At 41.9% G+C, this 27,236-nt stretch overlaps 1 protein-coding gene across 4 annotated transcripts; it reads right to left on the minus strand.

Moving 5' to 3' along the window:
* Positions 1 to 2,719: 2,719 nt before the first annotated feature.
* On the minus strand, positions 2,720 to 26,805 carry SDHAF4 (succinate dehydrogenase complex assembly factor 4). Of its 4 annotated transcripts, none has more exons than XM_054195255.1 (3): positions 26,703 to 26,805; positions 23,951 to 24,103; positions 2,720 to 3,156 (listed from the first exon to the last, which is right to left on the minus strand). In XM_054195255.1, the coding sequence occupies exons 1-3, from the start codon at positions 26,740 to 26,742 to the stop codon at positions 3,092 to 3,094; spliced, it is 258 nt and encodes an 85-aa protein (XP_054051230.1). In that variant the 5' UTR covers positions 26,743 to 26,805; the 3' UTR covers positions 2,720 to 3,091. The 4 variants fall into 4 exon arrangements, with proteins under 4 accessions (XP_054051230.1, XP_054051229.1, XP_054051227.1 ...); XM_054195254.1 differs by lacking the exon at positions 2,720 to 3,156 and adding an exon at positions 3,662 to 7,109; XM_054195252.1 differs by lacking the exon at positions 2,720 to 3,156 and adding an exon at positions 15,261 to 16,280.
* Between the last annotated feature and the right edge of the window lie 431 nt (positions 26,806 to 27,236).

Here is a 27,236-nt window from a genome sequence, read left to right on the forward strand (position 1 = left end):
CAGTGTGTTGGTTCTTCCTTTACTTCTACACAGAGATTAATTGAATTATTGACATTATGATATCCCAGATAACGCAGTCTAATTTCTATAGGTGCTGAGCATTTGAAATGCACTGAAATGGAAAGGTTGTGGTGTGCTTGTATTTCTGAAAATTAAGACAGAAACTCTTAAAACTAGAAAGGGATCTCCATCTTTTATGAAGTGTAATCATCTAGTGACATCCCAGCACATGATGACGCTTCACCAACACTCTTGTTTTCTTGAGAGCTTTTAGTAAATCTGCATTGTAATTGTAAATACAAATGAGTACCTGGGAGGTAACTATAAATTAAATAGATGGATGCAAATGACTAAATACATTTCAATGAGCTTTGCTGTCAGTTGTTATTGTGTAAGCTCAGAAAAAAAAACAAAACACACTGTAGAGCTAATATGCATATACACAATTATGTTTTAAACTACTGCACGTATTTGGCCACTATATTCTAGGGTGACTTGTAGTGTAGGAATAGTGTAGGCATAGAATATAAGGAAATGGAAGATCCGTATGGTTCCGATGGAAGCATGGAAGAGATCTTAAAAAATTAAATGCTATAAATTAAATGCACTTTCCAAGCTCACGGTGTATTTTCAGCTGTTTAAGGCTATGTGTATGTTTCAGCCTGAGTCTTTTCAATTTCTCTCATTCTAAGATTGGGCTTTTTGAACAGAGAGACTGTTAGATGGAAATTTGTGAGTCATGCATTTGGCTCACTCAGGCTTTGAGGACACCAGCCTTAGGTATCAGTAGTCTTTGATATCTAGCCAAGAAGAGGAGCAATAACCAGATGTAAAATCACTTGCAAAATCATAAATTTGAAAGATTAGGGAGAAATACGGAAAGAAAACACGCAGAGGCACAGCTGAGCTCCATTGTTACTGTTTCATGTGCTACTATGTAAAAGGTAGTGTTTGGAGCTTAAAACTATTTTGTTGACTGGGTAAACGACAAGGCAGACACTAAAGCTAGGACAGTTTTTGAACTTGGCTTCGCTTGGATCAAATCTTAATTTTAGCTCTTGAACAATAGGAACTGTGATTCGTGTATTCCATTTTTTCACCCCAATGAAATCATGAACTTGCAGGGAGTGCAGGTTAAAGACTAGCTGATGAACTCCGAGCGTCAGACTGTTGCAGACAAAAAAAAATTATATATGCATGGCTTTTGAGGTGGTTTTTCCTTCTCTTTTCTGTAGTACTGTTTAAATACCAGTGTAAATAAATCAGTGTGTATCTTTTCAATGCCTTTTATGGTGTGGAGCAGTTATTAATTGCATGTTAGATCTAACCTGTTAGAAAGTCTGCAGTGGTCCTGCCAATGCTACCCATTTTTGCCTTAGTAAAATCTTCCTCAGAGAAGTGGAGATGTTGAAGAGAAATGTTTTAAATATTTTCATTTTACTTTTTCTCCTTCAAGATAATTTTATACTGGGGAAGTCTGAGGGGGTGGGGTCATAGCAAATCATACCAGCTTCTAAGTTTCTCTGAAGTTCAGAAATGCTGAAGAAGGATCGTTTCTACTTCAAAAGCTGGATATTTTTAGCGAGCAGTGAGTCTTTTATCAATAAAAGAATGTCCATAGCACTCACAAGCTGAGCTCGTATCTACAGGAAAACATGTTTCTCCTCAGCCACTGGATACTCAAGAAATGAGAAAAAGTGTTTTGCTGTAAAAAAGAAAAAAATAATCTCTTTCTTCAGCCCTTTTGTGATCAATCACTTGAGGTTAAACTTACTTGGATGTGTTCACAGGGCAGTGGCTACATCTGGCAGCTAAAAAAATCTTCTAGGTGGCCGCCTCTCGACGAATGAAGTCAGTGATGGTTGCTGTGATGTTTTTCCTTGTTTTGTACAAACCTTGGAGTTATATGGCACAGGAAGCGTGATGTCAGGAGAATGTGAGCTCTGACTCCCAAGAATACACAGCTCTTGAAGAGCTGCATGGCCCTGCGCAGTGTGTGTGAGAGAACAGGATCTCTCTGGAGAGGCATCTCTCTGGGATTCCCTCCAGCTCACTAGCTTGCTTCAACTTCTTACTGCCTGGCTTTAGGCTGACTCTGGAATTCTCTCCACATCAGATCAGGTTTTCACAGAATAGGGAAGTTTTTGTGGAAACCCCCTTGTAACGGCATTGCTTTTCACCCAGAGTTTTTTTCTCCGTAGAGGATCTCTGTTGGTCCTTTGCCCCTCAGCTGTTTCCTTTCCCTGCGGTGCTGTATGGCACTGGTCACTCCTTACCTGGCATATTTGTCTTTACTGACACGGGCCCAGATAGATATGTGATGTAATAAAAAACAAAAATTAACATTGCGATGTCTGTGCTTTTATTACTACAGCATCTTTGACATCAAAGTCCTGCTCAAAATACTAGTACCGTAAAGCAACAGGGATTTTCTAAAAGCAATATTATTTTGATGGTTTAAAAATAGACTTCTATCTCTAGAAAGTATATTGAATTTTCTCTTTTATGGCTTGATGATTTGCTGTTATGACAGACTTAATCAATCTGATGAGTCCATGTTCAACATTCTGGCAAATGTAACCAGCCCTGGAGTGTTTTCTTACTCCCCAAAGGCACATTGTTTCTGTGTTTATTTCATTCTGATGTTTTATCTGGAAACCATATTTCTTTTTCTTGAAGAAAAGTATACTGTTCCGAGACATATACTGAAAGCCATGTGTTTAATTTACTGAATATGAAATGATCTTTTTATTTAGGAAGTGAAAGGAGAAGGTTATAGAACAAAAAGTCCAGCTAGGTAACGGGTACAGAATTTACAGGGAGAGAAAGGAAAACATTCATCATATAAAAATCACAGGGCAGATTTAAAAACAGTTTGTAGTAATAAAAAAAGACTGCAAGAGACTCCAAGACAAGTCCTATGCCTCATTTCTAAAAATGATCAACATAATATCCATTTGTTTGACTGCAAGATCAAGATCTACTTTTCATAATCCATTTCTTGCTTCTGAATCTTCATTTTGTGTTCTTTAATGTCACTTGTCTGCCAGATTATTCTAGTGCCTTCGAAGTGCAGAAAGATGGTCTATTTTCAGGCTTTACTCCCATGCAGAGTTCCAGCGTGCACTGCAAGTCTTTGGGAGAGGGATTTGTCTCCTGGAAAATATGAAGCATGTTACTGAGTACTATAAAATAATGAATAAAAAAAATAGCAGAGAGATTCTAGGCTAAAAAAAAAGTAGATCTAAGTGTGTATGTGATGTTGAGTCTACTAAAGAGGATCATCATTTAACAAGCACTGCTTTTTTTAAAATTTCAGTACCTGATTCTGTGAAGACAGGACTAAGTGCATGGAGCAGTAGAACTGACAGTCTCTCTTGCTCAGAAAGCGCAGGTCAGAGCCTGTGGTATGGAGTGGTATCTACCTCTCCTATTGCAGGAAAGGCAAGAAAAACTTTTAGGTGATGCTGTAACAAGTGCTGCTTCATGCTAATAGCTTTAATACGTTGCTAGACCCTGTTCACGTGCTTGGATGCTGTGCAGGAGGGGCCTTTCTTCATTGCACCAGTTGCAGGAATGACCTGGAACATGGAGATTATTGAAATAAGGTGTCCAGTGTAACACTGAAATACTTTGTGTGTCAGGATAATTTCAACTCGGAGCTCTATTTAAATGTTGTGCTAATACAGCACATTTAATAATAGTCTAGTGCTCTCTAAAGGATAATTTGTAATGAGCAGTGTTGTCCTTACAACTCCGATGACGTGAGATCATCTCTGAATCTTCAGTTTAAATGACACACTCAAGGTCAGCCATTATCTCCATGTATCTTACTACATATAGTCGGATAGGAATTGTCTTTAATATCCACGTGTAGAGCATTCATGTCCACAACAGCTCTTTAATGCCAGATAAGACTTTTGGTGTAATCTTTATTATGAAGTACAAGTGGTCAGTCTTAGCAAAATTCTTTTAATAAGTGAATTACCAATAGTTAAGATTAAAATAAAAATGGTCATGTATGTTTTAGTGATGTCAATTAATTTAGATTTATAGTTCTAATAAATCTTAGATCTTACCTAACTACAATAGTTATTAAATTCTGATAATCATGCAGCTATGTAAAATGTCATCCTTTTGACCCACTATTCAGTAGAAATCCTAATCGGAGTGAGGAGATGAACCCCTTCACTCAGCGGAGACTTACAATGATAGTACGATGTTTAACCAATGGAAAAATGCAAAACAAAAGTGGATTAAAATTGCATCTGGTGGAAAGGGGCTGTTGAACAGGTGTCTTCCTCTGCTATTTCCATGGGAGAGGGTGTTTTTTAGTTTGATTAGATTTGGATGTTAATAAATATTTAGTTTCGTTTCTAGTTTGGGGCTATTTTCCATGAAATCTCTCAAGATCAGCAGTGGGTTTTTCTGTCTCCCTGATGATGCTGAAATCCCCTGTAAATCAAAACACCACAAGCCATTCACAGCTTCCTCTGGTTTCAGCTGAACCTCGCTGCCTGCGCCTCAGATAACCAAGGAGCAAATTTCCCCGGGTGTCACACCAGCATTGAAATTTATCCCTATCAGTGTCATACAAGTTCCTTATATTCTCCGTGACTTTCTTTTTTTGCATTTCAGTAGTTAAAGACAAGATTTCATGTCCTTCAAGTTGCAGCATTCGGAGACATGACGGATTAACTAAGCTCTTTAAGTGACTCTCTAATTTCAGGGTGGTTTGCATGACATTGATGGTGTAATTTAAAACTACAATTCTGAGCTTTTTTAATCTTTTTTGTAGCACACATTTCCATAACTTACTTGTATCATATAAAAGTAAAGAAAAAATAATTTCCTATGGGTTTTTTTTTGATTGAAGATTTAATTTACTCATTGCATCAACATCACTTCTGCACCATACAATATTGTAAACAGGCAGATTTGTCAACACATGTAATGTGGGTTTTCTTGTACTTTCCTGCGATGTGTCTGGTGGTTGTAGTCAGAGAAAGCATTTTTGTCTGGATGAAATGGGTCTAACCCAATACAGGCAGACCCAGGTCTGGTTTTGGCCAAGTCATTCCACCTCCAAGGGCTTAGCTTCCCCATCTATAAGACGAAGATAATGTACTGGCCTCCTTTTAAAGTGATAATCAGATTTATAGAGGTGAAATGCTGCTAAAGAACATTTTGTTATCAAGTCCTGCATCCCTGAGCTTGGATTAAGGTGAAAGCGTTTGCCTTGTGCTCACTTGTTTGTTCTGAAATACCTGCTTTGTAGTTACTTTTAGAAGATGGCATGGATTTTGTGGTTCAAGGAAACACTTGCTTCCTGCACTTGAGAGCAGCTGTCTCACTTTGTTGACCCTTTACAGCATCAAGCTGTTTCTAGATACAGGAGGGTTTCTGGCATGACTTATCCTGGAATCGCAGCTCCTAAGAATATGCATCGGGGGGAGCGGAATCGGAAGGTAAGCAGGTCTTCCCACTTCTGATCCCATTTCTGGCTGAGACTAAAATACCCCATGTGTCTTAGATTCCGAATCTCTTAAGTTGAAGACCAGTACTCTACATGTACCTAATTCACAAACCAGTTTGGGGGCATTAGGAAACAGCCTGATGCATATTTCCAGATTACTTTGTCTGTGAGGAATACTACAAGAGCCATCAGTATGAGAAAAAGCAGATGACAGAAAAATGCTACTACTGCCTGATGATGTGTGGGCAGCTCTGCCAGCTCAGGCAGGGGATCTACAGCAAAAAGCTTCGTGAGTCCCCAACGCCCTGAGGCTGCAGGAGCCTGAGCTGCAGCTAAAGCCAGTTTGCAGCCATCAGGATTTCATGAAGTTTGAGAAGTTCTTGCCCCTCAGAAAACTAGGGTGAAGACCGCAGAGCCTGCAGAGCTGGTCTCCAGCCGAGAGGTGCCCAGTTGGTGGGTACAAGCTGGGCTTGAAAATGCATGCACTGGGTGCTCTACACGCTTTGCTTCAGCTGTGGGGCGTCGATATGCAGAGGTGCAGCCTTCTGTTTTGGTCCTAAGGCTACCATCTTTCCTCTGTGGTCGGAACCAAAAGGTCACATTTTCTGCTATGGAAAAGCCCCTTTTTAGTAAACTAAAAATAGAGAACAATTTTTTTTAAGTATTTTTACTTTTTTAAATACCAATGTGGATGAAGGAAAACATTTAAAAATGTATCAGATGAAATCTACATGGTTGGTAGAATTTGAACCTTTGTTACTAGTGAATGATTGCTGTGAGGAATCCTATTCTTTTCCTTTACATCTTCAGATAAAACAACTTCCATAGATGCAATTTGTTTAAACTGTACTTTTAGCATAAACACTATGAAAAAATATTGGCTTTTATTAGAAAAGTGAAGAACTTGATAGTAAATTGAAATTAAGAAGAAATGGGATTTCTCCTTCCTCAACTAAGCTGATGTTAATGTTAATGAAACCCTGACAAAAAAAGAAAATTCCAGGAAGGGTAAAAACTGAGAAAAAATATTAAGTGTTACAGAAAAGAACTGCTTTAAAGTGGTTAAAAGAGCCTAAGGTGTTGCACAAGCACTCATGAGGTTGTTCCTTCCAAGAAGATTTATTTTGGTCACACGCAGAGATAACTTGTTCTGAGGAAGATGCCTAAGAACTGACAAAGTATCCACACACTGTAGACGGTCTGGATGTGACACACGTGGTCTAATGTGTTAAAATCAGGGGTTTAGCTGATGTTTCCAAGATGTCACTTGCCTGAGGACAGCATGTGTTTGCTTTCACCTCAGTCTAACTGAGAGATGCAGCTTATCAGTCTTCTCCCGCTTCTCTCTCCTCCTGCGTGGCCTGTAGTGGAGCCCAGTTAAGAAGCTTTCTCTGACGCGTGCCCCTGTGCTGTATGGAAGAGCCTGCAGATGTTGACTGATAGGGCGTCTGAGAAACAGACTCTTTCCTTCACAAACAGGTTGACCTTCACCTGGCTGAACAGTGTTATCTCACATTTTGCTCAGATGTCTCCAGTTGTGCAAACTGTTGTTGATGTTATGTGTCGTCCCGGCCAGGATGCTTGTGTTCATCATTGATTCTCTTAACGTATTTCAGCTTGCATTGTCTTGTATCTGCAATGAAAATAACCCATTCTTCTTACTGTAAGGGTTTTTACATCAATAATTTCTCCAAAATTCTTCCAATAGCTGTTTCTTCTTTGAGGGAGAAGAGAGGCACATGTCAATGTAACAATGAACCCACAGCAACAGTGTCAGCAGCCTGGAGAGCAGCCTGGGACCTCAGCGCTTAGTCTTCGCTGTGATGCTTTCTCAGGCTGCACACAGTATCCACATTTCTTTGCCTTGAAAAATATCTGAGTGGCGTCCAAGAGTATTAATACCTGTACACTTCTTTAGGAAGGTAAACTACATGAATATATTGCATTTGAGTTAATTCTTACTCAAGAAGTAAGGGGTATGCATACAAGTATATTTCCAAAGAAATTTTTAATTACTGTTGTCCTCTGCAGACCCTAATTCCTTACCCCATGCAGTAACTGGCATTCCCCAGCATCAGCCAACTATAATAAATTCATTCACACACACAATCTTCATTGTTCTTGCACTCTGCCTTGTTTTTCTTGTTCTTAAACACACTTCAGCCATGACTGATGTGGTTTAGTTCATATGACGCAGCCCTCTGAATACTGTTGACCACACACTGAGAGAACATTGATTATCAAGTATTAGGCTCTACAGATTTTCCAGATTCTTCCCATTGTTTACTGATGATTCAAAGGAAGCCTTTTGTGGCCAGTTCTGTGACCGTTGCAGAACAGCAATACAGCCTACAAGGAGAAGAGCAAACACCACGAGGTACAGAAGCTGCACAAGCCTCAGCTGGATAAGAAGGGTAAGAACTATGGACTACATTTGGCCAGAAAATGTTTTTTAATGTCAGGGATACATCAACCAGGGGAGCAACCAAAAGAGACGTAGTCCTCCAACCTCATGTTTTGGCACGTGCAATTAGAGGGTGAGATACAGATCATGGAAATTTGATGCTGTTCATATTAGAATTTCAGGTGGAAATAAAAGTTATAAAAATAACTTACAGGAATAGGATTAAATGCCATATAAATAGGCAAAAGCAGATTCGCCTATGAGTGTAAATTTTGAAAACAGAACTAAGCAAAAGACTGATATACTCAGAGAGCTTTCTCCACTGACAGCATTTCAAATTTTCTTCTCCCATTACTCTAAAAACATAATGACATTGTTATTACAAATAAGAAATGCCCAACATGCCTTCTTGTGGCTTCAGCTGAGTATTTGCAATGAGGAAAAAAAAAATCTTTATTCACATTGGATTCAGTCTCACATACATTAAAGTCAGTAGAAACATTACAGTTGATCTTAAATTTATTCGCTATATTACTTTAATGATGTTTATCTTTTTATTGACTATCTTTTTCCACTTAGGAAACACTACAAGTCCTCTTGACTAATCAGAGCATTAAAAAATCAACTGTAAGAAACAATCTCAAAGGAGAAGCTGATCCAATGCTCCTTAAATTGTTTCCAAAGCGAATTTAGTTCTGTCTCTCGCCAATTTATTTTGTGTAAAAGACACAGGACTGCTTGAGAAACCCGGGGCCTGAAAGAGAACTGTACCCAAAAACTCCATATGCTTAAAAGCTAAACTGTGAGACCATGGTAAGAGATAATGGAAGACTGAAACAGAAAATTGTCCCAGCGTTGTTCGACAATGCCTGCCACCAGGGGACTTCAGCCAAAGCACTGGGTGATACCTCTGGCAGATGACGGATACTGGCCTAGCTGGATTTTGGGTATAGTTCCAGCAGATACTATCAGTTCTTTTACAGTTTGGCGTGTCCCATCAGGATTCCTCTTTCATGACCACAAAAAATGTGCATTTGTTAAACAACTTCTCAGTAGTGGAGATGAGACTTCAGTATTTGCTTTTTATGCCAGTCTTGATCTGCCTGTAACTTTTTCAGTTTTCAAAATGATACAATATATTTATAAACTAACCGAACTCCAGAAGAAACACTATTAGCTGTAGTTTTACTACATAAAATATTTTATTATAATTGTTACCTATCAGGTTTTGATGCAATGGTTTCATGCAGTGCCAACCTCCCACAGAGGGATGAAATTTGCAAATATTTCTGTATTAGGTATTTATATGTGGGTGACTAGGGGTATGCAAATGTATGTAGATATTCATGTTCTAGAAACGGTTACAATTTTTATTTTCAGCTCTGCGTGGGAGGCTGTTATTGAAATAATTTCCTTCCATGGAAAGGAACAACATACACATTTTGTCTTGCCCAAGAAGACCAGTGAGGAGAACCACGTGTCTAGTACTTGGCAGGAAATGCTGGGAGTCCCAACGGCCACCTGTGCGGTGGCTGAGAGCACTCAGGTAGCTCAGAGGACAATTTGGGCTCAGCAGCCTACGGAGCCTATCTGCCCCCAGAGAGGACAATGTTGGGATTCATCCTGCATCTCCATGGGATAGCAGGAAAGCAGAGTGACTCATACATTCTGCAGCTGCTTTGGTTTGCCCAGCCCATAGCCAAGGAATGGGGGAAGACAGCTGAAAGTACTGGGAGAGAGGTGATAGAAAAAGATGAATTTGGGATTGGATGCGGCATAGAGGATGCATGAGATGGGGCTGTGACATTTACTGATACGCTCGGTCGTACTCTACATCTCTTACCGTTCACAGGAAACTAAGCTGACTGGCTTCTCATAGAAGTCCCACCGGTGATGCACTGTAGTGTGTTCTGCTCCTCAGGTACTAAGTAAAAATAACCCCCACGTGCCAATCAGCATCAAGAAATTACCAAGGCATCAGTGGCCAGTCCCCAGTACACTGAGCCCTTCCCAGAATCTACGGGAAATCCAGGCCTCTTGTCCCTGAGTCTTGCAAAGCAGCATATTATGCTAAAACTGTATCTGATAGGGCAAATTCCTTGGAGATAGCCTAACTTCAAAAAATAAAAATAAAAATAAGGCCAACAACACAGGCTTAGGAAAAGTTTGTTGTGTGTCCAGGAACTCTACGACATCCAGACCACTTCTGAAGTTTTATGCATATGTGTCTGGCTGTTGAAGTACAGCAGATGGAAAGGGTTCTGTGGATTACAAAGTGACATTTGGGCTGCTATTCCCAAATTAGTTTGTATGACAATTTCCTATAGACCAGGCAGCCCAAAATGTCAAAGGGGTGTCTTGCCAAATTTCCCCACCCCCACTCATCATTCCATACCTTACCATTTCTCTGCCAGCAATCAGCAGACGATGAAGTAAACTCCATGCATTAATTTTCTCCCAAAGACCAGGAGCAATTGTTCTTTCCTCTGCTCAGGGATAACAAACCAATGTCATGTTTTCCAGTGCCAGTGTGGTCTAAAATGATGTCAGCACCATCATTAATGCTGCTCTGCCATCAGCCCCTCTTTCAACAAAATCTGAAAGGACATAACCCTTTTTTGTTTCCATAAACTGAAAGAAAAAACTCATGCACTGCTATGACAGGGAAAATCCTGGGATCATAGAATCATAGAATGGTTTAGGTTGTTTCCAAGATCATCTAGACCTTAAAGATCATCTAGTTCCCACCCCCCTGCCCTGGGCAGGGACACCTCCCACTAGACCAGGCTGCTCAAAGCCCCGTCCAACATGGCCTTGAACACTTCCAGGGATGGGGCATCCACAACTTCTCTGGGCAACCTGTTCCAGTGCCTCACCACCCTCATAGTGAAAAATTTCTTCCTGATTTCTAATCTAAATCTACCCTCTCAGTTTGAAGCCATTACCCCTCATCCTATCACTACATGCCCTTGTAAAAAGTCCCTCTCCAGTTTTCTTATAGGCATCTTTCAGATACATGTAAAAGCAGAGATGGAAGAGCACAAAAAAGAGATAAGAATTGAAAGTTTTGTTATGGTATAAAATAAATGAGTCAGTTTTCCATTTTCTTCTGATGACCGGACTTGCAAAGGTATGCAGCACTGTAGGTCAGGACCATTCTTCTTAGTGAGGAGCAACCGCTCAGCTCCACATGCTGTCAGGTCAAGCTCAGAACATTTCAGGCTAAAGAAGGTGCACATGGAGGGACCTGCTGAGGGACTTCCTTGGTCAGCTGGGGTTTTTCTGAACTGCAGGAGTCCCTGCCAGACCAGGACTGCAGCACCTGCTGCAACAAGGAAAAGACTAGGAGAAAAGGTCAGTTAGATGTTTCAGTGGCTTTGCCATTCAGGAATGGAAAGAAGGACTCCGTAAACACAGATGTGTGTGCTGGGATTCAGGGTCCAGCCCCAGCAGCAGTTTAGCCCAGGCCTGGTGCCAGTTTGGATGGGGACACTACTCCTGCCTCCCCTCCCTCCGTGCCTGCAGCCAGTGTCTGCGGGCAAAGGTCAGACCATTTGCTGCTGCAAGCGCACGCGGACCTCTGCACTGCCCGCACAGGCCAGGCTGCCGAGGTGCTCCCACAATGCTCCTTTCAGGCAATGGTTGTCACCCCTTCCTGGGCAACTGCCTTCCCCTGCTCAGGTGCCTGTCTGCCCTGGCACAATTAACTGCCACTGGTGGCAACAACCAAAAAATTCTTTTCAGCCCCAAAGTATATGAGGCGGTGGGCCAGAGAACAGACAAAATGAGGCATTTTAAGGCATTAAGTACTGCAACATATACAATATAAAACTGCTAGTTAGTGATACACACGCAGAGGTATAGTGTATAGTGACACAGAACGTTAGCGTAATGCTCCGGACATCTCATTCTCCCCCCTTATTTTCAATAATATGGGGAGATGAAATACTTTTTCTTCCCTTGCATCCCCGTACCGTTGCACTTTCTGGCTTCCTGCAAAGCCCCACAATCGCTGTGCAAATCCTGCTTAGAGTATTCCATTTTTTCTCCTTGCACAGGGTTTGCGGAGCACCGCAAGCCTCTGTGATATGGCCAGTATTATCCACACTTCACTACAAAAAAGGTTTTGCAAAAAGGACCATCTGGTCGTCAGCTGCCCAAACGCGCATTTGCCTGCTCTCCTGCACCTGCTTAGTGTGTGATTCAGCCTCTCCCTGCCAGGTGCTCTCCCATCAGAGGTCTTCCTGAGCCAAGGGACGAAGAGGATGCAGCACATCTCTGGAAACAACGGCTTCTTTGAGATCTCTGTGCTTAAGGAGGAATAAATCCCAGCTTATCTTCAAATTGGAGGTGATGTATAGGACCAGAAGGTAACTGCCTGGCTCACAGATCAACCTCGCCCTATTCCAAGCAACTGTGTTGGTGCTCAAATGGAAAGGTCAGGTCCAGCATCTGAGCTGACATCATGTGTAGCAGGCATGTGCGTCACTGATGATGTCACTATGTTATGGGAAGCCCATTTACCCAAAGCTCTGTGCCAATTAAGAGATGGTTCCACCTGCAGCCATTCACAGGTGAGCCACGAATGTACCTGCTAGGCAGATCTGTGCTGCCTTAGCTCAGGATTTCTCTGTGCAAACCAAGCCATTGACCTCTACAAATCGCCTCAGTGACTTGTTTTGGGACTGCCCCGACGTACCTGAATGTCCATATTGGACAGACTGGACCACAGCCACCTGCTCTGAAAAATATATATAATGTATTTAATAATATTCAGTAACATAACCTAACAGCTAAGCCACCTTCACCAGTGCCCAATCAAAGGTGGCCTTAAAATGAGTTTGGGTTTATGTGCAAAACTTTCAGGGATACCGGTGCTACTTGTTAGAGGCATCTCTTTCTCCCTCTTTGCATCCTTAACTTCCCACGAGGGCTCCATTTTAATAGAATAATGAACTTGAATTTGAGAGTCAGATGCAACTGTTCCAGTCCATGGGACTTACCTTTTTTATTTGGCTACCAACAAGATCTTCACATACAAAATACAAATTATCAAAAGATTTCCTTCACAGAAAGGAGGGAGAGGGAGAAATATTTGCAATTCGTGATGAATTTTGTGAAGTATCTTGTTATTACTTCAGAGGAACTAAGGGCACCTATCAAAAAATGGCTTCAAGGATGGCACAAATTAAAAGCAGGATTAAATAACATGCAATTTAATAATAAAAGAATTGTAGCTGTCATTACCAGGCAGAAAAAATGACATCACCAAGGATGAAGCAATATGCCTGCCAGACCAAACAGCTACCTATCATTATCCTGCAGTCCTATCTCAAGAAAAACATCTGGGAAAAAATCTGTCTAAAGATCACACATACATACTGTAGAACTTGCAAGTGAAAGCCCTGGGATAAAAAAATAGCCTAAAAGCAGGATGTTGCCTGGGCTCAGCAACATTTCCTCGTGTATCTTCTAGGAGACGGTGAAATTTTCCCCATCTTTCAAATGGCAACTGGAAACATACCATCCTTTGTTCCTTAACCTTTCACAAGGAAGTCACACAGACTAAGGGTTTGTTAAGCAAATACATTCATTTTTTTCTAGTCTGACAGTTTTATCTTGATATTGGCTCCCTCTCTTTCAGCAGCATATTGGATGAAGACAGCTTAGTTGTTAGTTTGACGCACTTCACCCTTTCCTTACTAGGGAAAAAAACCCCACAAATTCCTAGATTTGAGATACTTGCTGTCACCCAGGTATAAATATATCAAGTGTTACCCTCTTGGTTATATGATGCTTTAGGCATTTGTTTGGGAGGTGGATAGACAGAAGGAATTTAAAGTCTTAGCTTCAGCCTTCTCCCTCTCTTTTTAAGGGAAGAAAACTCTCTTTTACGAGGTGCCTAAGAGCTGGCCCCGAATGTCCCCTTCCCTGCCAGCAGCCTCTGGGAAGGGCACCGGCAGCAAAAGCACTGCAGGTCCTGTTGCCTCCGTACAACCCTCCCTCTGAGAGAGAAGTGAGTGGTTCACACCTCATGTTCACTGGGACCCTCCCTGGCTTCTCTGCTGTCGCCACCACAACGCTGATGCATTCGACTTCACCTGTCTAATGGTATCTGGCTTAGGACAGCTATTGGGGCAGCTGTTAGTGGAGAGGACACACTTAAAACTTCCTCCCATTCACCATTTGTAAGGAAGAATTCATCTCCTCGTACTAAGATGGACTACTTTTTAGAGGTATCTCCCTCCACTGCAACTAATTACAAAGCAAGCACAGATGGCTAGATAAGTCACGTAATTTTAAAGCAGCTGACTGGGAGAGAGTCCCAGTGTAAATAACAGTTCAGTATCTGGCTTCCAGAAATAACCTGACCACCAGTTCATTTCATAGCTCACCTAATTTTTGTCAGAGACTAACATTTGAAAATTACAACTGTGTTTTGATGGCCTGGTATGTCAGCTTTTATTATAAATTAATTTGTTAAGTAAGGACCTTAAAGAGTTTCTTTGAGCACTCTCATCCTAAAAATGGCAACATTAAAATACGTGATTTTTTACAGGCCCAAGACTGTAGCTGACTGGGAGCCTTAATGCCTGGAAAATGCATGTCACAGTCTTAATGCTGTAAGCTTTAATTAGCACTTTTGATGTTCTTTGAGGGGAAAAAATATAAATCCGTTCCCACAGTAGAAAACGCAGAGAGATGCTGAATGCTTTTGAAGAAAATACATGTGGTCAAAGTTATTCATCAGTTTGGTTTCCAAAGGATGGGAAGGCAGTATCTGCACTGCCCCATGACTTCTGAATCACACACAGAATAACAGAATGATAAGGGTTGGAAGAGACCTCTGAAGATCATCTAGTCCAACCCCCCTGCCAGAGCCAGTGAGTAACTTCAACCTTTCTGAAAAGGTGTAAAGAAAGAAGAGTTTCCATGGTAATTAAGTTCTTGCAAGCTCTGTGAAAATCAGTGTCTGGGAAAGGGGTCCAAATAATGCCCCCAGGTGGAAAAGATGGGCAGAAAGATGCCCTGTCTCTTGCCTGGTGGAGATAATGTCAATCAACAAGGGAACATGGAGATAGACACAGGATCTACAGGAGATGTAAGACATTCACAGGAAACAGGACTTCATTAGTTACGCGCTTCGCAGCACTTGTTTTATTCTCAGGATTTGCCAAAACCAAATTTTATAATTATGATTCAATTTCTACTGTCCCACCCTTTCTGCAACAAAAGTCCTTGGGAAAATTACACACGACTACCCACGGCCACCAGTGACCAAGATGTAAGAAGGAACACGGGCACAGCAATGTCTATGTGCACGGGACTGCACATCTCCGCTGGTCCGACATGAAACACCAAACACCAGCCAAGCAAAGCTGTTTTGATATTGCATGTTATAAAAGCATGAAAGTATCCACAAATTTTTATGGTTTCGATCACCATCAGCACACAGAAACACATCTCAAATCATTTCCTTGTGCTTTGATATGCTTGATTCCACTCTAGTGACTGATGAACAATTACAAAAACCACAGAACTTCCAAATCCTCTTCTCTTATATAGAATTACACAGTTTTACTATTTTCCTGACACTTCAAAACAAGGTGTGGTTCTTTTTAAATAACAATACCAAAATAAGTGTCATAAAAAGACATGTAACATGACTGTCACTAAAGATTGTGATCATTTACTGCAGTCAACCGAAGGAGTAAAGTTTTATATCAACATTCTATGGTCCTTTACAAACATCTGCTACATAAAGGGTAATTTTACTCTGATTCAACTATATAATAAACCTTGCATTTTACCTTATTAAAATCAGCACTGAAATATATGCTTTCCAAACAAGGCAATATATAGCAATCATTTTCTTTAACTGTAGAGTGCAACTTTATATATTTTGTAATAAAGTAATTACAGAGCGATTCCTTCAAACAATAAAGGCTTCATAATTTTAATAATGTACCATATGTATCTATGCTAACTAGCAGAAACAAGTTTAAAAGAGAAAACCTACTGCAGAAACGCAACATAGAGCTTTTTAGCAAAGAAAACAAAATGGAGCAGCATACATCCTCCAGTACTACAAGAATTTGCTTACACAGGCAGAACAGTTTTCCTTTGTCTTCCAGAAATTTAACAGAAAATGGATACAACCCCTGCTGGTTTACACAGTTATACTAACAAAAAGAGCTACAAAAATAGATCCAATCCATATTTATGATAAAAACATACCTGTGGCCAATCTAATGGCTAATGCCACAAGCCATCACTTTACCCTAATGCTATATCCCAGTGGATTGCTAATATTAATCATCTGGGAAGAGCAGGAAGACGGCACTGAAAGTCTTTCAGAGCTGAAAAAGTGCTGAAGTGCTTCTCTGCTAACTGCAGACACTGCAAGAAAACATAACAGAAATGATCGTTTATGCCTTACCATATTATTGTATCGGTTGTTGCATTCAAACCATTATTGGTTTTGACAGATACCACAAGCGATTTTGCAGCATCACAGAATGCTATTTTGGACTTAATTATTACCGGACCCTAGGGGTCCTCTTTTTGGTACATGCCACACTGCCAGACCACACTGTTACGTGTTATTTTGCCGAAACGTTCAGTTTCTTATCTTTCATTGATACATTCCCTAACCAAATGATGCAAATACTTGGTGGTTACTGGCACTGGCCTGGGAGGTGATAAAAAAGGCCTGCAGCTCCTCCAGATTGAAGTGGTAACATCTATTTCCTGAGTGCCAGCTCCTTGACAGCTATTTACAACGCTGGTTAGCAAGAGCCTTTTGATTTTTTGAAAGAAAGCAAAATCCCTGCCTTTGTGAGGCACTCTGTCTTGTTGGTACAGAGAGTGCTCTCAGAGGCAGCTTCCAAACCCAGGTGCTCCACGGATGTGGGCAGGGAGAGCCTAGGACCTGCCTGACCTCCAGCAGGAACGACCCACTGCCTGTGGCTCCCACAGCAGCACTTGTCACCTGCATGAGAGCAGACACGCAGGGACCTCAACAGCACTCAGGTCAGCCCTTCACCACAAAACAGGGCAAGACTGAAGGTAACTACTTGAAACATAAAGAAAGCCGTGGAAAAATGCAACCAGTTCTATCTATGCCAAATCAAAAAGGCGCGATTCTGCAGGCAGGAAAGACTGCAGCTGCAGTCTGTGCTGAAGGCAGCAATTAGAATTGAAAATCAGGAATGTAAACAAGCGGAACTAGGTAAACTTTCATGGACTGTGTGCTGGGAAGAGTAAAACCTGGCAAGAAAAGATAATGAACTCATGCAACAATCCATGGATAAGGAGAGTAAGATTTAGAATTCAAAAATAAAGTAACTGTGGTAGCATTACTGCCTCTTCGCTAATTATGATGCTAAGCCTATTAATAACGATGCAGAAAAGGCAGAAGTTTCCAATTAAAATTTCTGCTTCCTATTTGCAAAAGTGGTGTATTGTGTGATGAAGTATTTTCCAACCCACTAGCAACTGAAGAGCCAAAGCATTGCTAGAAATAAGTATTTTAATAACCAGCATACATTAAAGATAGCTGACCCAGCATACCTTTAGGTAACTGAAAATTTCAATAGATTTGGGGAAAACGGAACTTTTGCACTACAGAAGGGCAACTAGAATGAATCAACCCATTTTCGAATATCCAAACCATGCTGCAGAATTTAAATTTACAGAAGATTAAAGGTTCAAAATGTAATTACCACTAGTTAACATCCTTTATGAAAAATGGGCTTGAGTAAACCTCATTTTGCTCTTCAGCGAGGTATTGACGGGTGCCCTAGTGGTGGAAGACACAGAGAAGGCAGAGTTACTGAATGCCTTCTTTTCTTCGGTCTTCACTGATAAAGCCGTCCCTCACGCATCCCATACCCTGGAGGCAAGGGGGAAGGTCTGGAGAGAGGAAGATTTTCCCTTAGTTGAGGAGGACCGGGTCAGAGACCACTTGGCCAAGCTGGACATTCATAAATCCATGGGCCCTGACGGGATGCACCCGCGAGTGCTGAGAGAGCTGGCAGATGTTATCGCTAGACCACTCTCCATTGTCTTTGCAAGGTCATGGGGAACAGGAGAGGTGCCTGAGGACTGGAGGAAGGCTGACATCACTCCAATCTTCAAAAAAGGCAAGAAGGAGGACCCAGGGAACTACAGGCCGGTTAGTCTCACCTCTGTCCCTGGGAAGGTAATGGAGCGACTCATTCTGGATGTCGTCTCCAAACACATAGAGGAACAGGAAGTTATTGGAAGTGGTCGGCATGGATTTACCAAGGGCAAATCATGCCTGACCAATCTGATAGCTTTCTATGATGTTATAACGGGTTGGCTGGATGAGGGGAGAGCCGTAGATGTCATCTACCTTGACCTTAGCAAGGCTTTTGACACTGTCTCCCATAACATCCTCATTAGGAAGCTGAGGAAGTATGGGCTAGACGAGGTGACAGTGAGGTGGATCGAGAGCTGGCTGAGTGACAGAACCCAGAGGGTTGTGATCAGCGGCACAGAGTCCAGTTGGAGGCCTGTAACGAGTGGTGTCCCTCAGGGGTCAATACTTGGACCAATTTTGTTCAATATATTCATTAATGACCTAGATGAGGGGACAGAGTGTATCCTCAGCAAGTTTGCTGATGATACCAAGCTGGGAGGGGTGGCCGACACTCCAGAGGGCCGTGCTGCCATCCAGCGTGACCTGGACAGGCTGGAGAGCTGGGCAGAGAAGAACCTAATGAGGTTCAACAAAAGCAAGTGTAGGGTCCTGCACCTGGGAAGGAAGAATGCCAAACACCAGTATATGTTAGGGGCGGACATGCTGGGAAGCAGCTCTGAGGAGAAGGACCTGGGGGTCCTGGTAGACAGGAAATTATCCATGAGCCAGCAGTGTGCCCTTGTCGCCAAGAAGGCCAATGGCATCCTGGGCTGCATAGGGAAGACTGTGGCCAGTAGGTCGAGGGAGGTCATTCTCCCCCTCTACTCTGCACTGGTGAGGCCACAACTGGAGTACTGTGTCCAGTTTTGGGCTCCCCAGTTCAAGAGAGACAGGGAACTACTGGAGCGAGTCCAGCGTAGGGCAACCAAGATGATTATGGGACTGGAGCATCTCCCTTATGAGGAAAGGCTGAAAGAGCTGGGACTCTTTAGCCTGGAGAAGAGAAGGTTGAGGGGGGACCTGATTAATGTTTACAAGTATCTAAAGGGTGAGTTTAAGGAGGACGGAGCCAGGCTCTTGTCAATGGTTCCCAGCGACAGGACAAGGGGCAATGGGCACAAGCTAGAACATAGGAAGTTCCGTTCAAATACACGGAAAAACTTCTTTACAGTGAGGGTGACAGAGCACTGGAACAGGCTGCCCAGGGAGGTTGTGGAGTCCCCTTCTCTGGAGATTTTCAAGACCCGCCTGGATGCAGCCCTGAGGGATGTGCTTTAGGCAATCCTGCTCTAGCAGGGGAGTTGGACTAGATGATCTCTAGAGGTCCCTTCCAACTCTGAAGATTCTGTGATTCCGTGATTTGGTTGCAGCATTGCCGCAGCAAGTCAAACACGTTAACTCACAAGATGTTTGTGATAAACAAAATCTGTGAAAATACACGGTGGGTATACAAACTGACAGGTTCCAAAGAGGAGCTTCCCAGTGGCTACAAGTCAGATGAGTTTTTAGGGAGGTTGTACAGATTTGTGATAGGACTAACACATTTTAATGCTCTAATAAAATCAGGCAAAAGGCAAAGCCGAGCAAAGCCATGTGTTCTTACACAGAGCCAGTGTAACGCAAAACAATAGAAATCATGAATTAACGCTGACTTTCGTTCGAGTACAACTTGCTTTGGCATAGCAAAAGCCAAAAATACCCATACAGAAAAGAAATGTAGGCCATAAACCAGGAGACTGTCCTGGGCTCTCCAGGAAACGTTTATTCCGTTCTAAACCCCACTGTGGTGCTGTGGCAAAAGCGGATAATATATAAAATTTATTACAGTATTATTTTTTTATTATTATTTTTTATTATTAATTTTTTAAATTAATTTTTTAATTTTAAATTATTTAAAATTATTTAAATTATTTAAAAATAATTAAAAACATTATTAATTTTTATTAATAAATTAATACAGTAAATATATAAGCTGTAGCATGTAGAGTAAAAGAGAGGTTGAAAAATCAGCAAAACACCAGGAAGGAAACACAAAGGGATGAAGAAAACATTTACAGTTGAAGACTAGAGAAGATCCATTTGTTTAGGCTATCAAAAAGAACTTGCACAGAAATAAATAGAGCATATGTTCACACGTTTTAATAATGACAGCTTGTTCTTATTAATAAGTACCCACTCAAGTGGTGGATTTGCACTCTACTACAGCATGTACAACGAGGCAAATTCTTGAATGAAGAACTGAGCTCAGTCTGACTGAAAGATATTTAGTTCAATGCCAGGTAACTTAGTTTTAAAACCTGCAAATTTAGATCATCTAATGTAATTAGTCCCCTCTGACCATAAGGTATCAGAAAGTAATGTTATTTTTCCCCAAGCATCATTTAGCCAGCCTTCAAACAGGCATCTCCATTTATCAAGGCAAAGATAATGCAAATAGCATGTAATAAGCTAGGTTATAAAGGAGAGTATTCTAAAGCTGCATAGAGGGCAGCCTCACACTACTTGCAATCATGAGCTGGCCCTCTCAGAATTAAGCCTCCATTTCCATCATGCCATTTACAGCCGTCAATCCGAGATGAGAGAAAACGGGAGTTTCCAGCCCCTCTGCACCAACAGGAAAGAAACCCCAACCCACTCTAAGGGAGACAGAGGGGATGGTTCTTGATTAAAGGGCCTTTTACCAATCAACCATTGTGCTAAATGCGAACATCAGCTAAACACTGATCTCCTTGGAGGTGGCTGTACTTCTGATAAACGGTCATGAACCGCAAAGCTCTTTCAGCACTTTTAAGACACTACATAAATGTTTAAATACCTAAAGAAATCCAAGCCCTTAATACATCTCAGTAAGATCCTCACTACCAATTTCACAACACTATACTTGCATAGTGTAAAGAACATTAAAGATTATGTGCACATTGAGCAAACAACAGCTCCAAAACTTGAGTTGCAGCATCACGTTTTATTTACATAGTATCTCTCAGAGCATTCACCACAAGCACGACAGAAACAAGAAGCTTCACAACAAATCCAGATGAGATTTTTCTGTACATTATATTTTTCAACAACTAGAAATATTTTTTTAGCAATACACATTTATACTTTAAAAATCTATACAACGTCCTTTTCTCTCCCAATCTCCGAAACGTGTAGGTTCAGGGCCTTTAGGTCCACCCCTCTCTTTTGTAACAGGATTGATTCCATCAGGGAATTCTAAAATGACAGGGAAAGTTCATTAAAAGGCCTATAATGTTAACAAATATAAAGATGTCACTATCTACAATGTTTGCCTCTTAGTTTCATTTTCAAATACAAAATCAATTCTCTTTTGTTTTTAAGGGCAACCTTGAGTTAAACACTTCCCAGAGTCATACAACAGTAATTTCAGAGCGTTCTGTGACTGTAGTCAGCAACATATATGAGACCATATTCAGTTATGCAAACAAAAACGCAACTCGATGTCCAAAGGCATGAAAGCACCACAGTTTCTCATGAATTCATAGTGAAAACTTGCCTCATTCAGATATGCTGTACATACGTTCACCATGTCTAAAACACCAGGTCACTTTCTGTTTTTCTTTAGGTCTCTAATTTTAAGCACTCAGATTTTAATTTCACCTTGAATTTTAGTCAAGATTCTATTATTCTTGTACTTAAAACACCGTGTTTCCACAGAAGCTGGTAGGTTTTTCAAGAAATAGCATGCTGATATTCATCAACACCAGACTAGATACTGCAGTCACAGTAATCCTAAATAGCTAAAATTAGACTTTTTACCTTCTAAAACTTAACCTAAGCTCGCTAAATCACTGTTATGCCCTTTCAGGAGAGGAAGACTCCTTGTAAGTGATATATGAATGTGACTTTCAGATCTCTCCGCTAAGAGACATGCTAAGCTTACACATCAGCCCTGCTTCTTCTATTCCCAGCACCTTACCAGCTGCCACCTACTCGAACACATGGAGCTTTCTGGACCTCACTGTCAACATCCTTACACTACTCAGTACTCCCTTACTCAGGGCCCTCTCTTAAGAGTAGTAACTCAGGCCACCCATGCTGCACAACAGCCATCCCACTAGGTATCACCAAGCCACAAAGTACTTTTTTGGCACAGCACCACCCCAGGCGGAGTGTTTTCTCATCCTGCACTAGACCGCAGGGCTCCCTGAAGCTCACTGTACCCTACACGTCCCCTTGCCATGCTGATTGTCCAGAGCCTCCCATATATATGTGTAACTCAGGGCTCCCTCAGTCATATCCCTCAGTCCTGGTGCGCAAAACAAATAATGAGGAGCAGGGTTGAAAATGAGAAAGGACAACAGAAATCCTGGAGAGCAGAGAAAAAGGACAGTAACGGAGGGAGACTCGTGTAGCTACAGGCTATACAGAATAACATATTGGGATGCCTGTTTAAAAATTCACGCAGACCAGGATAGGAAATGTCAGCATTTGAACACCTCTGGCAGTACAAGGAGCACAAATGCATCTAATATTATTTTGTAGGTGTCATCATCCCAATATCCAAGCCCCACTGACGTGCTGACAGTGGATGCAGAAGCTCAAAAGATTTCTCCATGATAGCTACACAGCACTGGGAATTCAAACAGCCAGCTTAAAATCTTATGTTTTTTCCTAATAACACAATGGATTCTAACAAATGGGATTTTAACAAACGACTGCTGTTGTTACGTGTAAAAAATATACAGGTACACCTAAATTTAAAGCCAAAAGAAATATTGAGTCTTGCTCTAAACCTAGAACACCTAAGCAAAAAGCAAAAGATAATGATGCATTTGTTTTAAATGAAGCAGTGCTGGCATTTATTTTCTTGTGAATAAAAGGACAAGAATTAAATAGCTGCTTATACAGTTAACTCCAACTCTGAGTCAGTTCTCAAGTGAGTCACAATCTGAAATTGCTTGCAGCCACATCAGAGATGATACTATAATTTTTCAGTCATTCTGTCATCTGGATATTCATAGTGATCTATTGATCTATTAAAAAAGCTTGTCCTAGAGACCTCGAAATAGATAAACATGGGTTATCACTACTGTTAAACAGTAGCAGAACATCACGCTATGGTGAATAAGATAGAGCATGACTAGCACTGTTAGCTAAGGGAAGATAGCTAATTAGAAAGAAAGACGAAAGATTCTTTCTCTTGTCTGATAAAAAAGTGTATGATTCTAGTGACTTCGGTGATGTATCTGCGACTCAATCTTGTCAGGTTCTCTAAATGTGGCCCCACTAAGGTCACTCGAACAGAACACAACTAGCAGTTCATCAGGTCTCCTCTGACCTCACTGAGTGGCTCAGTAAACCCAGTATCTCTTGTTGCTTTTCAAAACGCTACCTGCAAGACTAAGAGAAAGACTGACTACGAAATACGGCATGAACCACAAATCTTTTGTGGGCTAAGAAATAGAACAGACTTCTTTGGATAATAAAAAGTAGACGGTGCCCTCATGAGTTTACTACCACCATTTATAGCTGGACTATAATAGACCAATACCACCTACACTTCTCAGAATCATGCAACGGTTTATGGCAGAAGGCACCTTTAGCAGACACCTGGCCCCAGCTCTGCTCAAAGCAAGGCTGGTAGTAGGTCAGGACATCTGGGAAAATGTGAGTATCTCCAAAAGGAGAGGGACCACAGGTTCTCTGGGTGACTTGTTACAATGTTTGACCACCCTTGTTCTGAAGACTTTTTCCCTCATATGCCATTTGCTGCCAACTTGTGCCCACTGCCCTGCCACTCTGGTTTTTTCAGAACCCTTAAGCTTAGGAAGTGATGTTGATGGGTGCTGAATGCCTACCCCTCTTCTTAAACTGACTCAGCAGCACTGCAGCTCAGGCTCTTGCCTTTAAAACATGGCTTGCAACTTTGTAAAACATGACTTACTTTCCAGGGGTTCCCTCTCTATACTGGACTCCTCTGGTTCATCAAATCGACCTACTGGTAACTTCGGTTTCTTAAGTGGCTGCTTAGCAGGTTCCGATCTTCCTCTTGTCTTAGAGCTGGTACTCCTCAAAGAGCTGCAAAGCAGCGATGACTCTATCAAACAAACGGACACGCACAGCATAAATGTGAGAGTTTAATACCTGTGACTGTTCAGAGCGCCTCTGAAAAACCCTCACTTCAGAAACGAGGGAGCAGAGGACAGGAAAACAAATTCCAAATATTAACATTCAACTCACAAACACCTAAGAAATCAGCACAGATAATTATTTTTGGCCCTAGAAACATATGCAGGCAGAACTGTGTTAGTTGTGTAACTCAGTTCACATAAACAGTGTATTTTAAACTACTTGAACTTATCTTCACTGTTATCTTCTTGCGTTTTACACTCTAAACAGTAATTATGCTAGCATAGACCAGTACACTCTGTTTTCCTGGAGAACTCCTAACCTCCCCCAAGAAGCCTGCTGATTTCCAGGTCTTGGCTCATTGCCAGCTGCTTTTGAGTCAGAAAAAGCTTCTGCTTTCCCAAAGGAAAGTTTTTTTAAAAAATCACGTTGTTCCCTTAGTAACAGGTTTTCCAGAATGTTGGTAGAGAATAGCTGGGCTTCCCTTATGATGGTAAAATAATTCAGCTGGTAGTCAAAAGCAGGACAAACTTTGAGCACATCCAAGTTAAATTATAGAACTGCGTGCAAATGCTTTAATTTAAAGCATGAACTTTTTTCCTTTAAAGTCCTACTAACATTTTTTTAACCTAAATGTAGGAGAAAACCTATTAACATCCATACCTAAAGTTCTTTCAAGTAGTATAAAAATGGAGATGCACAGATACCATAAGTCATAAATAATTCAAGAGTCATAAACAAGTTAAAAATTGCTTATGAAGATCTCTCAAAATGACTGATACTTCTGCATTTGGCTAAAAAGCCAAATGTCCACAGTGCGCATGAACTACGCTCTAAAAATTTTTTAGCTATGGACACGTGCCTAAAGCAGCTCTGATTTTTCTTAATAAGGAATATTCAAACAGAAATCCTCCCTGTACCGGCCTGGGTGCTAAGTACTTGAAAGAACTATTTTTCTACCTTGCTGAAGAGATCACATCAGGAAATCTTCTCAAGCAGCGTGGATTTGACTCAAATATATACACACCAACCAACAATCCACCTGTATTCCCAGAATCAGCATATTCATACCTCCTAAAATACCACAACCTTAACATCAAACCCTACAGTCACATAAACTGTATTATGCCTGTCAACTGCTGCCAATGCCCCAAAGGAATCTTTTTTTTTTTTTTGCTTTAAGCATGGCATAATGGACTATCAACAGTGAAGAATCTACTCCTTCTGCATATATTGGATCTTTCTACTTCTGACAAGCATCTTGGCATTCTTCAGCAAGCTAAAAGAGAACCTAGCTAGAAAAATTAAATTAAAGCTGATATATCTAGTCCAAGTTCAAATAAAAGTCAGATTAAGGTACTGATATGAAACTGATTATCTCAGTCAGCAGAGAAGAGGCAAAATCCATTTTCCTATTTGCAATACTTGATATTGACACAAATACATTCTTCTTGACACAGAGGTGACAGAAGTTCAACATAAAGTACCTCTGAAAAAGATAAGGTGAGCAATCAACTTTATCAGTAAACCCCCTTCTACATACTGATCTTTGACTCCCTTGTCCTTTATGGGCAGTCACAAAGTCATCCAATTTGTTAATTACATAGCTGAATTTCAAAATAATCTGAAAGTCCTAAATCTTTAAAGTTGCTGCACAGCCAACATCCACAATATCCAGTCTTCTGAAGTGGCCTGCGGACTGTGATTTATGATAGCAAAGACATTCATGCAGTGGGAGCTGGGCACTAACCGGGATGCTAGGGAGATAGGAGCATCAGCCAAATCTTGACATGAACCTAACAGCCAAATAGAACCTAGGAGGGGCCAGAAACATCAAACAGCACATTTTTCCCCAGCTCTTCTATTAACATATAGTGTACCAGTCTGTTTCAGGAATATTGTACCAATAGCATCACGCAAATCTCAACTTTTGATGGAAAAGGCCTGCCTGACCTGCAGCCCTACAGAACAGCCTAAGTTGCGTGTGTTCATGTGGGACAAACACAGTTATGCAGGCTACTTTATTTGTCCTGCGGCCTAGGTTTCTCCATGAACAAACCACCTTAATTTCCTCATATAAAGGACACAGAGCGGTAACTTACAAAGCCGCAGTTATAGCCTCCCTCCAGCTATTCTACAAATATTAAACCACGGCTTAATATTTTACTACCGTTTAAAAGTCCGCAGAAACGACAGGGAGAGAAAAACCTCTGGAACCGACAGTGAGGCCTGACAGGAATAGCTTTGCAATACAGGGGAGAATATTAGTATCTAGAGGGGAAAAAAAAAAGCAGGAAATGCATAGAGAAACACGAGGGGCAGCCCACCGCCCCTAACAAGGGCTGAAGAGGCGGGGGGCCACACCGCGGGTGTCGCAGGGCCCTCATCACCCGCCGCCATCTTAGGCGCCCCTCAGCAACACCGGCGCCGACACTCCCGCCCGGCGGCCGCCCCTCGCTCCCAACTCCCCTGCGTGAGGAAGGGGAAGATGGGCTGCGGGGGGTAGGCAGGAAAGCCCCTCAGCGGCACAAGCCAAGCCCCTCCCGCCCTCCGCCCGCCCCTCTTACTCGCCGCCCCGGGCGCGCCGCGCAGCAGCCGCAGAGCCATGGCCGCGCCGAGCCGGGACACGAGCGCACTGCGCAGGCGCAAACGGGGGCGGGCGAGCGGGGGCGGGGCTCGCGCGGCGTCAGTTGGACGCCGCGCGAGCCCCGCCCCCGCTCGCCCGCCTGAGGGGGAGCGGCGGGAAACGCCGTTCCCGTCAAGGCAGCGGCGCTTCCACCGGCTTTAAAACACAGATAGAAAGCTGTGTCGCTTCAAAGTTGTCAGAAAAATCATTTAAATAAAGGGTCAGGCGCTTGCGGCGCTCGCGGCTGTCTTCTCAGTGTAACATCTGGGCTCACGGGCGCGGAGCTCCGGGTAATTAGCGCCGGGTAGTGTTTTGAACACGGCAACAAGAACGGCTCAGCACAGGAAGGGAAGGGACCTGTTGGACCTGGTCCAGATGTGATCCACGAAGATGATCAGAGGGCTGGAGCACCTCTCCTATGAAGACAGGCTGAGAGAGCTGGGGTTGTTCAGCCTGGAGAAAAGGCGGCTCCGGG

The sequence above is a fragment of the Rissa tridactyla genome, chromosome 3 (assembly GCF_028500815.1).
Source record: "Rissa tridactyla isolate bRisTri1 chromosome 3, bRisTri1.patW.cur.20221130, whole genome shotgun sequence".
Taxonomy (NCBI): domain Eukaryota; kingdom Metazoa; phylum Chordata; class Aves; order Charadriiformes; family Laridae; genus Rissa; species Rissa tridactyla.